This window comes from Podarcis vaucheri (genome assembly GCF_965113315.1).
Source record: "Podarcis vaucheri genome assembly, chromosome: 8".
NCBI lineage: Eukaryota > Metazoa > Chordata > Lepidosauria > Squamata > Lacertidae > Podarcis > Podarcis vaucheri.
This window is the reverse complement of record NC_138766.1, coordinates 94,708,067-94,723,042: the sequence shown is the minus strand read 5'-3', so window position 1 is coordinate 94,723,042 and position 14,976 is coordinate 94,708,067. Positions and strand designations below refer to the sequence as shown.

The 14,976-nt window shown below is 59.3% G+C and overlaps 2 protein-coding genes across 7 annotated transcripts in view; one reads left to right on the top strand and one right to left on the bottom strand.

The window, feature by feature from the left end:
• MROH1 (maestro heat like repeat family member 1) overlaps positions 1-3,846 on the top strand; it is a 52,877-nt gene extending 49,031 nt beyond the window's left edge. For all 6 annotated transcript variants that reach the window (XM_082235443.1, XM_082235444.1, XM_082235439.1 and 3 more), the window contains 5 exons: positions 226-381; positions 479-613; positions 1,418-1,520; positions 1,621-1,686; positions 3,170-3,846. In XM_082235443.1, coding sequence (XP_082091569.1) covers positions 226-381; positions 479-613; positions 1,418-1,520; positions 1,621-1,686; positions 3,170-3,255 — 546 coding nt within the window. In that variant the 3' untranslated portion in view covers positions 3,256-3,846. The remainder of the gene's footprint in view (positions 1-225; positions 382-478; positions 614-1,417; positions 1,521-1,620; positions 1,687-3,169) is intronic.
• Positions 3,847-4,262: 416 nt separating this feature from the next.
• Positions 4,263-14,976, bottom strand: part of BOP1 (BOP1 ribosomal biogenesis factor) — a 66,259-nt gene continuing 55,545 nt past the window's right edge. The window contains exons 4-16 of the mRNA XM_082235670.1: positions 11,007-11,161; positions 10,563-10,680; positions 10,368-10,469; positions 8,859-9,071; positions 8,512-8,673; positions 7,898-7,978; positions 7,616-7,685; positions 7,388-7,520; positions 6,178-6,358; positions 5,674-5,962; positions 5,358-5,442; positions 4,629-4,736; positions 4,263-4,513 (exon numbers count right to left, since the gene is read on the bottom strand). Of these exons, the coding sequence (XP_082091796.1) occupies positions 4,360-4,513; positions 4,629-4,736; positions 5,358-5,442; positions 5,674-5,962; positions 6,178-6,358; positions 7,388-7,520; positions 7,616-7,685; positions 7,898-7,978; positions 8,512-8,673; positions 8,859-9,071; positions 10,368-10,469; positions 10,563-10,680; positions 11,007-11,161 (1,851 nt within the window). The 3' untranslated portion in view covers positions 4,263-4,359. The remainder of the gene's footprint in view (positions 4,514-4,628; positions 4,737-5,357; positions 5,443-5,673; positions 5,963-6,177; positions 6,359-7,387; positions 7,521-7,615; positions 7,686-7,897; positions 7,979-8,511; positions 8,674-8,858; positions 9,072-10,367; positions 10,470-10,562; positions 10,681-11,006; positions 11,162-14,976) is intronic.

Sequence of the window (14,976 nt, the reverse complement as noted above, 5' to 3'; positions counted from 1 at the left end):
GCAGTTTAACATGCAGCCTCATCAAAACCATAAGGGTCAGACTGAGTCCAAGCCAAAGGCCAGGCGGAACAGCTGTCTTGCAGGCCCTGCGGAAAGATGTCAAGTCCCGCAGGGCCCTAGTCTCTTGGGACACCACCCTGAGGAGGCTGGATGGCAGAGGACAGGCAGGGCCCTCCCTGGGACGCTTTTGCCACAGCCCAACAGCTGGCGCTGCTTCGCTTGCAGGAGAAGCACGAGCTCCGCCGGTCGTCCATCCTCCTCTTTGGCCACCTGACCAGGTTCAGTGGCGGCAGCTGCGAAGAGGCCTTCTTTGAGCAGATCCTGAATGGGCTGGTCACTCTGCTGCTTCACCTGCAGGACCCAAAGCCAGAGGTCGTCAAGGTGCGTCTCTCTTCGGTCGGAGGGGCTGTGGCTGGCACAGGGGGGTGGGATTTGCTCTTGGGGCAGCTAACAGGCCGCCCCCATGTCCTCCTTGCAGGCTTGCAAGTTTGCCCTGCGCCAGTGTGGCCCCAGCATGGGCTGCCCCGTCCTTTGCGACATGTTCCAAAACCACCTCCATGAGGACCGGAGCCTCCACTATGGCGAGTTCATGAATGACGTCTGCAAACACCTGGTGAGTGTGAAGGGGGGGGGTAGCGGAGACCCTGCCTGAGCAGAGCGCATGACCCCAAGCCCTCCCTCCGAGGTGGCACAGCAAGGAGCCCCACTCTCGGCCTCAGAAATGTTTTTACTTTCCCTCTTTGTCCAGAGACCCCCTCTTCCTCCCCGGGCAACTGGCAGCCACCTTTCTAAATTTTACCAAGTCTGTCTCTGGACCACTGCAATGCTTTTATTATCATCTACCCCCCCGTGTTTTTTGGTTTTAATGTTTTGAAAGTCACTCGGGTAGATTTCTAGTGAGTGCCTAGCAAGTCTAATAAATGATATTTTAAAAAAGCAGTTAAAAGGCAGGAAAAACCACCTTGGTTTATGCCAGGCCAGATCCCCAAAGAAGCAGGTAGCCTCACGCAGCTCAAGGGTTGAGACAACCCAGATGGCAAAGAGCAGCCCTGGTGCCCTGGCTGAAAGGCTCTGTTGCTCGTGCCCGTCTTCCAAATCGAACGCTGAGCAGAGCCTCGGGCGTTTGCCCTGAGAGCTCAGCCGGGCTCACGGGGTGGAAGCCATTCTTGAGAGGTCCTGTTCAGGGCTCTAAAGGACACCAAAGTGGGTTGGGGAACAAATGGGGTGGCCAATGGAAGCAGAACACCCCTTATTCTTGGTGGTGCTGGGGGAGGGTGGAGAAGAAAGCCTCTGCGCTCCCTTCCTCCAGCTCTGGTGGGGCCGGGGGGGCAGGTGGATGGACTCTCCTCCTGAGGGGGGGGTCTCCCCTCCAGCACCGACTGCTCACCTCCGCTGGGTCTCCCCTCCCTCTTGGCAGATGCAGTCTTATCCCGACACGCTGAGTCGCCTGGTGGCCACAAACCTCTTCTACTTCAAGAGCAACTGGCCGGACATCCGGGCTGCTGCCCCCATGTTCGTAGGTGAGGCGGGCAAGGGGCACCCTGGGCAGAGCGGTTCCTGGCCACCCCTTTGTCCCCCTTGCGTTGCCCTGAGCACCACCCTCTTGCCCTTCCCTTCCAGGCTTCCTTGTTCTCCACGTTGACAGAGAGCACAGCCAACAGCTGGACCTGGAGGAGCTCATTGCCGGTGAGTCTCAGGGCTGGCGCAGGACGCTTTGCCGCCCGAGGTCTCCCCTCTCCCCCCAGGCGGTTCCTGGTGCCCAAGGCCAGCTCCTGTCCCTTTGGCAGCTGAGGCCGTTGTGGTGCCCTTTCAGGGTACTCAAAATTGGGTGCCCCCTGGCAGGGGTGAGGGTGGCAGCTCATGGGGGGCTTTTGCTAGGCTTGCCTTGTGCCCTTGCAGCTGGGCACTGGGCTTCTGGGGCAGAGGCAGCCTGCAGGTGGCAGAGGCTGGCAGGGAAGTGTCTCCACCTGAGGTTCAGTGGAGGCAGAGTCTGCCTTGACACCCCTTTCGGAAGGAGGCGGAAGAATGCAGGTCACGGACCAAGCATGCGTGCTGCACTAATGGGCCAAATGTTCTCCTTCTCTTCCTTGGGGACCATCGCCCCCTTTATTGGTCTTCCTATACAAGGAGGTTGTTAATAAGAGGATTGTGTCTATGGGGAGGTGGGAACTGAAGAGAGCTGGAATCCTTCCTGCAAAGTGCAGGCAGCACACAGCCAGCGACCACCCGGGCATTGCAGGCGAGGGCTGCCTGTCCTTTGGGTGGGACCTGGGGAGACAGGGGGTCACCTGCACCTCTGGCTGCCCTCAGGCGTGCTGGGGCTGGAGGCCCAGCGATGTGAAGTGGGGCAATCAGACATGCCCAGCGCATGTCCCTCCCTGAGCAGGGACCTGCCATTCAAAGCGCAGCGGAGGAAGCCAGTTTGAGTAACGAACTTTCCTGGATTTCGGGGCTGTTTTTCCTTGTCAGCAGTGACCTCATCGCTTCGAGTAAGACTCGGAAAATCTCTGAGCTTTCCAGCAGAGCTTAAAAACCACTAAAAAAGGGAAAACTATCTTTCCGTTGGCTGTTGGAGTGGTCCTGAAGAGAGGCCCGTCTGTTTGCCGGAGTGGGGGATGCAGTAGGGGAGCGGGGAGGCCAGGCTCCGGATGGGGTCACCGCAGCTTCCCGTATTGAGCGGGAGGCGCTCTGCCTGCCAGCGCCCCCGGGGGGAGCTCCTGCAGCTGGCCAGAGCTGAGCCACGGGAAGCAGCTCTGCACATAAATCAGGCCGCCTCGTTCGCTCTGCAGGGACGCGAGAGTCTCGGATTTGCAGTGTAAACATGCTACTGGAAAAATATTATTGTATCTCTGCTGCTCGAGAGGAACTCTTGGCGTGCGCTCCCCTTTGCAATTGGGTCTGTGCCAGCAGGCGGAGCGGCCAGCGCCCAAGGCCCTTCAGAGGCTCTGGCGAGGTCTGCCAGGCTACGCGCCGTCTGGCCCTCCAGGTCGCACAGTGGGGCTCTGCCTCCCAAGCAGGATAGGGCCCATTTGGGGGCCTTGGGGTGGAGGAGACTGAGGGCACACGGGAGGCCGAGGATGATAAGGGCCACTTGGGCTCAAGCCTGCGTCTTGTGCAGCGAAGGGAGTTGTTTGGCTTGTTGCTGACGGGCTCTGCTCCCCCCCCCCAGCTCTGACTGTGCTGCTGAAGGACCCCGTGACAGCCGTGCGGGTGAAGGTGGCCGAGACCCTGGGCCGCCTGGTCAGGATTGTTTGAGGGCCTCCGAGCATCCCGTGTGGGACCCTGGCAGGACGTCTTCCCCGGACGATCTTCCTCCCTGCTGCACCTCAAACCCGCCTTGGCCTGCAGGAGGCCTCTTCCAGGCACCTCACGTCTTCCACAGCACTCACTGAACGCCGTCCGCCTGGGGCAGGGGAGGCCCACCACCCCAGGACTCTTCTGGCGGTGCCACGACCCCCACTTGTACAGTCTGCAGTCACGTGTCCCAAGCACCCCCTTCCCCCCAGGGACAGGCCAGAGCTGCTCTGCATGAGCCGGCTGGTCCAGGCACCAGAGCACAGAAAAACCCCTTCCAGTGCTGCCTCTTCCACCTCCATGGGCTTCTCCCCCTCTCCCCCCATCAGGTGTGGACTATCTGCTGCTCTTAACACGGATCTGGGACTTTGGGGAGAAGCGGGAGCACTTCTCCCACTGTGCACAGAGGAACTGGCAAGACCCCTCCCCTCCTGCACTCTCCTCTCCTGCCCCTTCCAAGAGCTTCCACAGGTTCATCCATTGTTCCTCTCAGTAGAATTTGTACATAAAACCAGACAACCTATTTTTAATAAAGTATTTGCTTCTCAGAAACGCCGTGTCAAGGCTTCCTTGGCTATTAGGAACCAGTATTTTGCATAGGATTTTGTAGACCTGCTCTGGAGGGTAGGACTCGAACCCATGGCTTCAAGTTACCAAAAAGGAGATGCCAACTTTCTGAGGGTAAGAGCTGTTTGACAAGTAGGTCAGGGGGGCCTCTTTAAGCAGAGGTTGGGGGGCCTCCTGACAGGGATGCTTCAGCTGAGATGCCTGCATTGCAGGGGGCTGGACTAGATGACCCTCGGGGCCATGTACAGCTGTATTCCAATATAAAGGTGTAAATACGTATAGACATTTAATTACTAATAAAAATAGTGCAGGAAGACCTTCCTTGAGGCCACCGTCAGCTCTGCCCTCTGTTTTTTAGGGATCCTTCCTTTCCTGGGACAAAGGAGCCCATCCACGATCACGTATCTAAACCATTTAATCATAAAACAAGTATTTCAGGGTTCAGTCTCTGCCCTGGGAAAGCGAGTCAGGATGCGCAGTCCCACCCGGGGAGGGAGGTTACGTGAAGAGCCGGACGGTGGCATCTGCGCCTGCAGAGAAGACCCAGGGCTGGCTGGGGTGGAAGACGACGTCCAGGACCCCCAGGTCGTGGGTCAGCGCGTGGCCCTTCAGCACTTTCACCGGAACGATGAGCGGATTCTGAAGCAGGTCACTGCAGTGGGGAGGGGGGGGGGGGAGAGGAGTTTGATTCCCTCTCACACACTGGCTCTTATGCAGGAGGGTTTCCCCCAACAATCCTTCCCCCCACCCCCCACCTTCCTACTCACTTGTAAACCATGCCATGGCAGACGATGACGCTGCCGTCGTCTGAGCCAGAGGCAAAGAGCGGGTAGTGCGGGTGGAAAGCCACGGCCCTCAGCGCTGCCCTGTGGTGCCTGCCAGGAGAGAGAAGGTCAGCCTCATCCAGCCACGGCCGTGCTCCTCTGTTGCTTCGCAAGCCCCAGCGGGAGAACCTCCGCGCAAGGAAAGGGGTGGTGGTGGGGTTTCTTTGCCTCTCACCCCTCCTTCTGCCAGCAAGCGTGCGTGAGAGGGAGAGGCAGTAAATCTGCACAGAAGTGAGTCTACAGTGGGATAGAGGTCGGGAGTCTGGCCAAGGGAGGTCAGCCTCGCCCTCCAGCAACTATCCCAAGGGGTGGCCACTGTAAGATCCCCTTCAGGGCCATTCCCAAGACAGCAGGGCAACCTGTTGTGCTTCTCTGCATGGGGAGGGGAAGATTCAGACAACCAAAAGTGATGCTGGCAAATGGGGGCGTGAATTGAGATCCATCCAGCTTCCACTGGGAGGCAGCAGCTGGAGTGGATACAGGAGGGGGCTGAACCTGCCTGCCCACCTCTGCAGCCACACAGGCGGGGGGGGGGGGCAGGAAGAGGGTGTCCCCTTGCCAGTCAAGGGCAGCAGGTCTTTGGGCGGTGGGAGTGGAAGGGGGGAGCCTAGAGGCCCTCCACCCAGATCCGCCTTGGCCCTGCACCCATCCCTGGCTTCTCTGCTGACTGACCTCAGCACCCGGTAGGGCTTGGTGGACAGGTCCAGATCAAACCAGGCGAGTTTGCTGTCGTAGCTGCCGCAGATCAGGTTGTCACCTGAGAGGGGAAGGAAGCAGGGAGCCTTCAGCAGGGGCCTCTCCCCCTAAGGACGCCTGAGCGCTGCAGCTCCAGTCGGGCCCCAGCAGGTGAGGGCAGCACCCAGGGGAGGCATAACTCCTCGAATCCTCTGGGGGAGCGATCTCCCCACCGGAGGGCCCACCACACCCACCCCTGTCCAGCTGCCCCCCCCCGTGTGCCAAGTGGTTGTTCCCCGCAGACGCTGCTCACCTGCCGGATGGAGGGCCACACTGGAGACCCACTGGCAGTTGGCGTGCAGCTTCTTGGTGAGCTCCTGCTTGAGGAGGTTGTAGACGCGGATGAAGCGCTGCGTGGCCACAAAGAAGAAGGGCCTCAGCGGGTGGAAGAGGACGCGCTGCACTTGGCCCTTGCTGCGCCGGAAGGGCGCCTGGCTCCAGCGCTTGCTGGCCTGGTGGATCAGCACCTGCAGGTGGCTGTTGTCCTGCACCACCGTGGCAAAGTAGTCGCCTTTCGCGTGCCAAGTCACCTGCTTCAGGGACTGCAGGAGGGAGGCAAGACAGGGCTATGGGTGCTCAGGCAAACATCACCACACACACACAGTTTCTTAGATGCGACATAAATAAGGTTCATTAGCAGAGAGAGGGCTCCCCTCCTTCCTTTCAGGCTTAGCAGAGCAGGGACAAGGCTAGTGGGCATAGCAATAGCCTCCTCCCACCCTGAGCTTCAAAGCCCCCCTTCCTCTCCTCGGGTTACCTTCCCATGCCGGACAATGAGGCGCACGCCCCGGCTCCTCTCCTCTCCGGTTGCCTCCTCCCAGGTGACAGGCTGTGGCCGCTCCTCCTCGGGGGGCACGTAGGCATCCAGAAGCTGGTCAGTGGCCCCATACAGCAGCTTGTCCCCAAGGCTGGGGTTCACCAGCAGCACCGACTGCTCCCTGCAAGGCGGGGAATGGAAGACAAAGGTGAGGAGGAGGACATTGTGCTTGCTGGGTCCCAGGGGCGCAGAGAAGCAACGGTCCCAGCCAATGCGGCCTGGAGCTGCCTCTGAGGTAGGTCTGCAGAAGCCCCCAGGTGAAGCCTGGCGTGTGGCGCAAGGACTGTGTGCGGCTGGGCGGGATCAGAAGGGGCTCCTCAAGTCCCACGTTCTGGGCCCAGTTTCACTGGCTGTTCTGAAAGCTGCCAAAAGGGGGCATGCAAACATTTTAACAGAAGGAACCAGAGGCCGGCCAGATGTGCCACAGGTTCCCCACAAGCAGGACACGATGGGAGTAGCCCTCTTCTGCTGTCCACCCGCCCAAGCCCTTTGTTGGCACAGGCTGCTTCTGCCCCTGGAGCTCCCATCCAGCCACCCTGCGCAAGACTGTCCTTCCTCTGTGCACGAACCCTCACAGCCCTCTTTCGGAGCTGCCTAAGCGGGTGCTCAGCACATCTTGCAGCAGCAACAGACCCCGGGTGTGGGGGACATGCTGTGTGAAGAAGGGTCTCCTCCTCTTTCTTCTGCGTCTCCTGGCAAGCAGCTTCATGGGGTGACCTCCCTCTCCCCCTGCCCCAAGTTCGAGGATCCCGGGGGTGTCTGTGCATTTGTCCTCTCTCAAGAGTTCACAAACTACGCTGTCACCTCCCCCACTGCTTGAGAGTGGCCCCATGCAGAAGGGTCCCAGTGTCTTCCTTACGGCAGGCCCCCTCCCCAGCTGTACCATCTCCTTTTGAGGAGGTGGCCAGAACCGTGCTCAGCATCTCTAGCTGAGCTGCCACAAGGTTTGTGTAAAGGCCCTGCCAGGGCGACAGGGGCAGCTTTGTTTGTGACCAAGCAGGAGCCGGCCTTTCCCTTAGGATCCCTTTTGTGCCATTCACCCAGCCAGAAGAGCCCTGTCCACAGATCCTCCAGAGACCCTGTTGCCTTCCCTCCTCTGCCCTGAATGATTCTCCGGCCTGATTGGTCCCAGAAGGGAGAAGGTACTCACACGGCAATGCCCACCAGGCAGACGGTGGGGTTGGGGTTCCAAGCCAAGCTCTTCACTGCGCCTTCCACTGGGAGGGTCTTCACACACCGTGCCGTGCAGACCTCCCAGAACTTCACCGTCCCATCATCGGAACCTGCACAAGCCCAGGAACAACCAGGGTGAGGGTGGGCAGGGGTAAGTGGCCCCTGCTCCTGGTGCTCCCGGTGCCCGTCCAGAGCCGCTGCTTACCTGAGGCCAGCCACTGTCCACTGGGGGAGACGCTGAGGCAGCGCACCAGGCTGGTGTGGCCACGATAGACCTGGTGAGAGAAGGAGGGGAGTGAAGCAGGCAAGGCTGGAGGGATGGGCCAGAGACTCCTCACTGCCCACTCCACTGACCAGGGCAGTACTGGACCCCTGGCTGTCTCTTCCCTCATTTACAGACTTGACTTCTATACCCTGCTCCCACCCACAGCATAAAAGCCAGAGGGGGGCCCTGCCTCCCCTTGGTGGGGTCCCTCCGAAGCCTTACCAAGGCCTGCACGGTGGGGAACGGCTGCAGATCCCGCGGCTTGGGCAGTTTGGGGATCAAATCCTCAGGATCCACGTTGACCTAGAAGAGAAGGAAGCTGTGAGCAAACAGCATGCAAAGGGCTCCTGCCTCCCACGGGGCCCTCTGCTCCAGGAAGGCAGCTTGCCTTAAGCGGAGAGGCCAGACTGCTTTGTGCAGGCTCTCAGGGGGGCTTATCTCTGCCACCTCCTCCTTCCAGCGGAGATGTCTGCCTCGGGAAGCCGGAACGACCTTTGCAGTCTCAGCTTTGTGACTGCCAAGACCCCTGCCACTCTCCTGCACACCAGCATCTCGGGTGGCGACTCTGTTCCAGTCCTGCCCCTTAACTGCCTTGTGTTAGTGGACATTTTATGGATGTGTTTAATGTTTTGATGGAACTGTTCCACTGTGGATTTTAATTTGGTGTGGATTTTGTACTTGCAAGCCGCTTAGAAGCCATCTGGGAAGGTGAGTGGCATATTCCTTCATTTGTTCATAATCCTGTCCCATCCGGGGGAGGCAGGCAGGCCGTGGTCCCAGCCAACCTGCCTTCCCTGCCACCCCCACCCTGGGAGAGACCCGCGGCTTCTACATACCCGCATCTTCCTCTGGCGTGGGCAGAGGTAGAGGTCCAGGCAGCGCTCGAAGCGCTCGTGGATGAAGCGGGGGTAGGCAGGCACCCGGCGAAGACAGTCATGCCGGCGGGGCACAAAGTTCAGCTTGCGCTCCGAAGGCTCCTGCTGCTCCCAGGCCAGCTTCTGCAGGGAGAGGGAGAGAAAGAGACCGAGGTCACCTGGAAGTAGAAAAGCGGCTGGAGATGGGACCCCAGGAGACCCTCTGCGTGTTCTGCCTCCCCACCTGAGTGGGGCCACAGACTCCCTTTCCCTGACCCAAACACACCCCAGCCCCCCCCCCCAGCCTGCTCCACCTCCTGCCGGCTCACCTCTTCCTCAGTAGGGAGGTACTCTGGCGGAGGGTTGTACGATTCCTCATGGCCGGGCAGAGGGAGCTTGGGGGCAGGAACATGCATCTTGTGCCGGCCCAGGATGGAATTGGGATCTTCCTGAGCCCAAAGGTCATAGAAAGCCGGCGTGTCCTCCTTGGGCTTCCGGGGCTTGATCCAGCCCATCTTGATGGCGTGGACCAACTTGGAGACCTGCAAATGGGGACCTGCTCAGTAAGGAAGCAGCTCCTGGCAAAGGCCTTTGGAGCCAGGAGAGAGAGCTGCCTGTTCCTCCCTGTGGGTGGAAGGAGAACCTGGGAAGAGGCGGCCTTCATGGTCCTCAAGGCTCCCCTTGGCCAGAGACTTCTCCTCAAGTGGGGCCACAGAATCGCCTCCTTCCTAGGAACCTGCTTCTTAACACTAATAACTTCCTTGTTTTCCTGTGTTCCAGGCAATAAACTTTCTTCTTGCTCAGGTACATTTAAGCTTTCCTGACCGCCTAAATCAGGGGTCGGCAAACTACGGCCACGGGCTGCATCCGGCCCAATTGCCCTCAGGATCCGGTCCATGGATTGTGTGGATTCCTTCCTTATTTTTTTTCGTTAATCACACACCGTGGCGCCTCCTCCTGACTTCTCCCTGCCCTGTGTAGAGGAGGAAGGGGGCTAGGCTGAGCTGGCTGAGCGCCATTTTGGGCAGCGCCTCTCCGGAGCCAGACAGCCCATTCGGGCCAATCGTCCCTCTGCTGCTCGCAAGGGCAGGCACAGGGGCTGCAGTCTACAGAGCCTCTCTGGAGCCAGCCCACCCTTGCACCGGCAGCACCATAGGTAGGCAGGGGGAGAGAGAAAAGCCCTCTCTGCCGCGCGCCCGCGCAGTCTGGCCCGCCACAAGGTCTGGGGGACGGTGAACTGGCCCCTCCAAAAAAAGGTTGCTGACCCCTGGCCCAGATGTTGCTTTCTGCCCGCTAGTGAGTGTTTTCAGGGGCAGACAGTGCTGGCAAACCCTCCAGAGCCCCTTGCTGGACCCAGAATTGCCCCAGGCGAACGTTTAGGACCAGGTGCCTCCACCTGCCTGGGGAGCAGCTGGCTGATGCAGAGCTCAGGTTTTGCACTGAGTGGATGTCTCTTCTGACCAGGCTTGACCAGCAACATCTTGGTGTGCAGCAGCTGCTGTGGCCAGTTCAGTGCCCTGTCTTCTGTGCCCAGAGCCAAATGCTCGCTGTGGCTCAAGGCATTTCCAGCATGGGGGTCCTCAGGGGCAGGGCTACCCCCGAGGGTGTACTGGTGGGGGAGGGGTCCTTCTCTCCACCAGGGTGGGGCCCTCTAGTTGGGGAGGAGCATATGGGGATTAATAAGAGCACCTCATGAGATCTGGGTTGGACTCCAGCCTGGCCTGGAGAGCCAGGCCTCATAATGCCTGAATCTTCTGTCCCCTCGCCCCCTCGCACAACCTGTGATTGATGGGGGACGCCTGGCCCAGACCCCTCCCTTCCCTCCCTCTCCTGCTCACCTTCTCCTTCTCAATGAGGGAGGGGATGAAGCTCCGCTTGTCGGCTGGGCGGTTCGTCACAGGATGGATCATCACCTGGCTGCTGAAGAAGTCGATGGCGGGCTGCAAGAGAGGCGGGGCTTAGGAGGGCGGAGCTGAAGAGTGGCGGGGAAGAGGAGGAGCCTCATTGCCATTGGGCGGCAGGCCTTTCCTTACCTCGTATGGGTTGAAATTTACATCCCCAAACTGGCCCCTCTGGAGACGGTGCACCAGATCCACCTGCTCGTCAGATAGCTTGATGTCCACTCCGGTCATCTTGTCCTGGACCGTCCGCCTGGGGTGGGGTGAAAGGGGAGGGTGAAGGGGGGGGGGAGAGACAGGCTGCCCACCCTGCCGACCAGCCCTTGTTGGGCACAGGTGGCAGAACTATAAGGGCCTGAGTTGTTGGCAGGACCCGAGTCTCAGGCCAGCCCTGTGCTGGGCACACTTTCTCGGCCTCAGCCCTGTCTGTAACGACACTGGCTGACCTTCTGGGGCAGCCGCAAAGACTGGTGGGCTAATGCTGCACATGAAGCACTTTGGGTGCGCAGAGGACATGACTGAGCTGCTCGGTGTTTCCCACTTCCCCTTGCCATCCTCTGCCAGCTCAGAGCCCCTCACCAGTAGTCAGGGCTCTCCATCTTCTCCAAAAACTTGTCCAGCTCATCCTTGGTGCGGATAGGCCTGTAGATCTTCTTCCCATCCAAGTCATAGCCAATGTGGGGGAAGTCCTGGTACCACTCCATGGGGATGTTGCCCACTGTGTTGCGGATGTCCTGGAGGAGGAAGAGGGCGAGGGATAAGACAAAAGCCAGCTCTGGAGGCCTGAAGGCAGCTGCTCAGGTTCAGGGGAAGGTCTGGAGGGCATCTCTCTCGCACACACGTCCCACCATGGCAGGTCCAAACCTGCTCCCCTCCCTCACCCATGAATGGGAAACCAAGACTGCTCAGCGCCACCCCTGGCTTGGCCTCAAATCCTGACTCTGCACCCCCAAACCAGGCAGGGTGGACGCAGAGGCACAGAGAGAGAACCACAATGCCCGCTGACAGCCTCTCCCTACCCACCCAATGAAGGCAGCCTCACCCACCCTGCTGGCTTGCAGCTGGCACCATCTGGCAGGGACGGCTTCATAAGGGAGCCAGGTGTGCCAGAGTAATGAGGAGCTTCAGCCACCACAGGTGAAGGTGACGCAGGGCGATGGGCTAGCCTGGCCTGTATCACGGACACGGAGGGATGCTTCTGGAGACCTTCCCAGGGGACCATGAAAATGCCATCAGATGCAACCAGCTTCCCTCCTCCCTCCTGACGGCATGCAGGGAGGAGGCCCTGCTTTGTACGCAGAAGGTCCCAGATGCGACCCCTGGGTAGCCCCTCTCTCTCCAGTGAACAGGACCAAGGAGCAGGGCTGGGAAAGACCTCTTTGCAGCTGAAGAGGCTGCCTGTTTGAAAAGACAGCATGGGCCCAAGTGGGCTGCCCTGGCACAAGGCAGCCTCCAAGCCAGCCGGGGCAAGTGGAGCAAGGCCAGCAGGCAGGGCAGCCTATGGTTTCAGGGCTCCCACCCGGGGGCAAAGCACTCTCTTCTTGCTCCTCCTCTGCCTCTCTTTCCAGCATGGTCACCCCTCGGTTCCTCTGCTGGGGTGGGAGGCCCATCAAGCCATCGGCATCTGGCAAATCCCGAAAAAGGGCTGGGTGGGTTACACTCAGCTGCTGCCTCTAATGGCTCCATGATTGGAACCACGGCCGGGCGCCACCACCGAGCGCGGCAAGCGGCTCATTAAAGGCAGAGCTGGGGATTTATGGGCGCCCTTCAGAAACTTGTTAAAATACAGAGGGGGTGGGGGTGGTCAGCAGCCGTGCGCAGAGGAGGGAGCCTCACACTTTCCAGCACTCGCAGGGCTGGCAGCCCCCAGCTCTGGCCTCGGCCAGCTCCGCATCTGCTGTGATTCCATCTTCGCTGGATTGGCCCCCGGCTGGGAAAGCAGAACTCAGTCTACCCCCCCCCATGCTGATTAGATTGCCACCATCACCACTGGGAGCGTGTGCACATGTAGCATCCAGGACACCGCTGGAAACACATCTGGAGAAGCACGTCAAGGCAGACCATGTGTCCCAGAATGCAATGTGCCCAAGGTTTGGTTTAAGGCACAGGGTATCTAAAGCTCTTTCCCCCCAGAGGTGGGAGATGTCAAGCCCTTCATTCATGGGCTCCTCAGCTCCATCAAAGTGGAACCCAAAAGGCCACTGCAGACACAACTGAATTTACCACTTTTGGCATGCTCTGGAAAGAGGGAGCAGAGGAGGCAGGAGAAGCAGCTCCTTTGCCTTTGGGCGTGAGACCAGAGGGCACCCCAGGGAGCACCCCCCAACCCATCCTCTTCTGTGGGGAATGGGGGTGCCACATGTGGTGATGGGGGAGAGTGAAGAAAAACAGACAGAAACCCCTTCCCAGAGGGGGTGGAGATAGATAGATAGATCTCCTTGTTTGACTTCTTACAGCCATTGCGCTCTCTCTCTTTCTCACACACACGCACACACAGCACCCCCTCTCCCTCTTGCTCAAGGTCAGAGTGCACAAGAGAAGGGGACCCCTCCTCCCAATTACAGGCTGTCTGGGAGGGAGGTGTGAATGTGACCTCTGCCCTTGCATGCTCAGAGGCTGCACCATCTGGTTCCCATAAGCGCACACACAGGAAGCAACAAGTGGCTGGGGTGACGGTGGTGGAAGTGGGTGGTTAAGGGCCCCGGAAGAGAGAGAGAGGCTCCCCTGGTCTATCCACTCAGCACCCCTGGTCTCCCTTTCTAGGGTCCTGCCAGGAATTTTCCAGCCGGGAAGGTTTGGCTGGGCCTGGGGAGGAGGAGGATGCCAGCTCCAAGGATGTCCAGCTGACTCCCTTCCAAGGCATTCCCCCGGCATGACCAGGCTGCACGTGCAAAGAGCACTGCAGAGCCCCTCTGTGCACTGCGCCAGGGAGAAGTGTCTGGGGCGCTGCTGCCTTAGCCACAACACTGGCTGGTGATCCCAGCCGCACTCCTGGATTACAGCAGGCCTTGCAAGGAACAAACAGTTCATCCGTCCCCATGCCACCCCCTGCATTCCTCCTTGGCTAGCAGGCTGCCAGGTACATATTTTCTGCCTACCAGTTGCCTTTGGCGTGGAACCACTGGAAAGCGCCCCCCCCCCGAAGGTTCCAAGCACCCACACCAAGAGGGAAATAACTGGCCAGAGCAGCATCCTGCTCTGGTGTCAACCTCAGGTCTCAGCTTCCACTTATTTAAGTTTTGGTAAAAGCAAGCTTCGGTCCCCCACGGCTTTGCCAATGCCGTGTGCCTGAAGGGCTTCAAGCCTCTCTTGCAAAGTCCTCAGAAACACAATGGCGGGTTGAGCAGAATCCTGACCTTGCCCCTCCTCTTGGTGCAGAATTTTGAGCCTTTTCTTTTCAACTGGGGAAGAGGTCAAACTGGCCTGCCAGGAGAGGGCTGAGAAGGGCTGGGGGTGCCTAGTGAATCTGCTGCTGTTGCCACCACCAAGGTCAGGGCAAGACGATCCACACCCCCTTCCTTGCTTGGATTTCAAGCGCCAGCCAAGAGCTGCTCCAGGGGAGAGTTGTCCCTCCTCTGTGGAAGCAGCCAGTAGCCATCCATCCATCCATCCCCTCCCTCCGCCTCCCGTGTAGTTAACACATCAGCCTGAGCGCTTACTCACAAAGGAGGCTGCAGCCCTCTCCCCCCGCCATAGTCCTCCCCCCACTCCACAAGGAGCTGCCGTCACTCAGCCACACGTCTGGAAGTTGCTCTTGGAACAGCCCAGGCATTCCTCGGTGTGCATTCCTGGCAAGGAAAAGGATTCTTTTCCCAGTAGCACTTTCTTGAAAATAGCTGGTCCACGTGGAGGAAGGGGGAAGGGGGAGAAGAGAGGGACAGGGGGAAAGGCAGTGGAGGGATGTGGAACTGGGTGGTGGAGAGGGAAGAGGAAGGGGTGCCCCCCGCCACACACCGGACTGCTCAGATCTCCCCCCCCCTTTATGGAGACCCAGTGTTTCTTCATCTTCTTAGGAAGGAAGTGGAAGCGTCAATGGATGGGCAACCTGGTCACTAGGCTCCACCCCCCCCCCAAAAAAAACCCAGGCAGCTACCCTGCGCTCTGCCTTCCCATGAAGGGGCTGATCTGGGAGAAGGAGGGTTGAGAAGAGCCTTGCTGCTCTCAGGCAGAAGAGGAGGAATATCAAACCTGGTTATTCCACACTACTCCTGCTGGCCACCCGCTTATGAAAAGGGCTATTTTTTATGTGCTAAGTTGGTTATCCTCTTGGCTGTGTAAACAGAAGCAAAATACGGATGGGGAGGGAGGCCGAATCTTGGGGGTGTCTAGCCAGCTAGGCAAGGGAGAGAAGTCAGCCTGGCATCCTGGTCTCTTCTTGCGCATTTATCCCCCATCCCCAAATCTCCTGGCTTCTGAGTTCTGCAGAGAAACAGCCAGGAGGAGCCCCATTGTGCTGCACCTCAGTGAAGGCTTCACTCTGCCTCCACCCATTTGGGAGAAAAACTATTGGGTATGTAGCTGAGTATTTGACTAAACCGTGGGAGGCAGT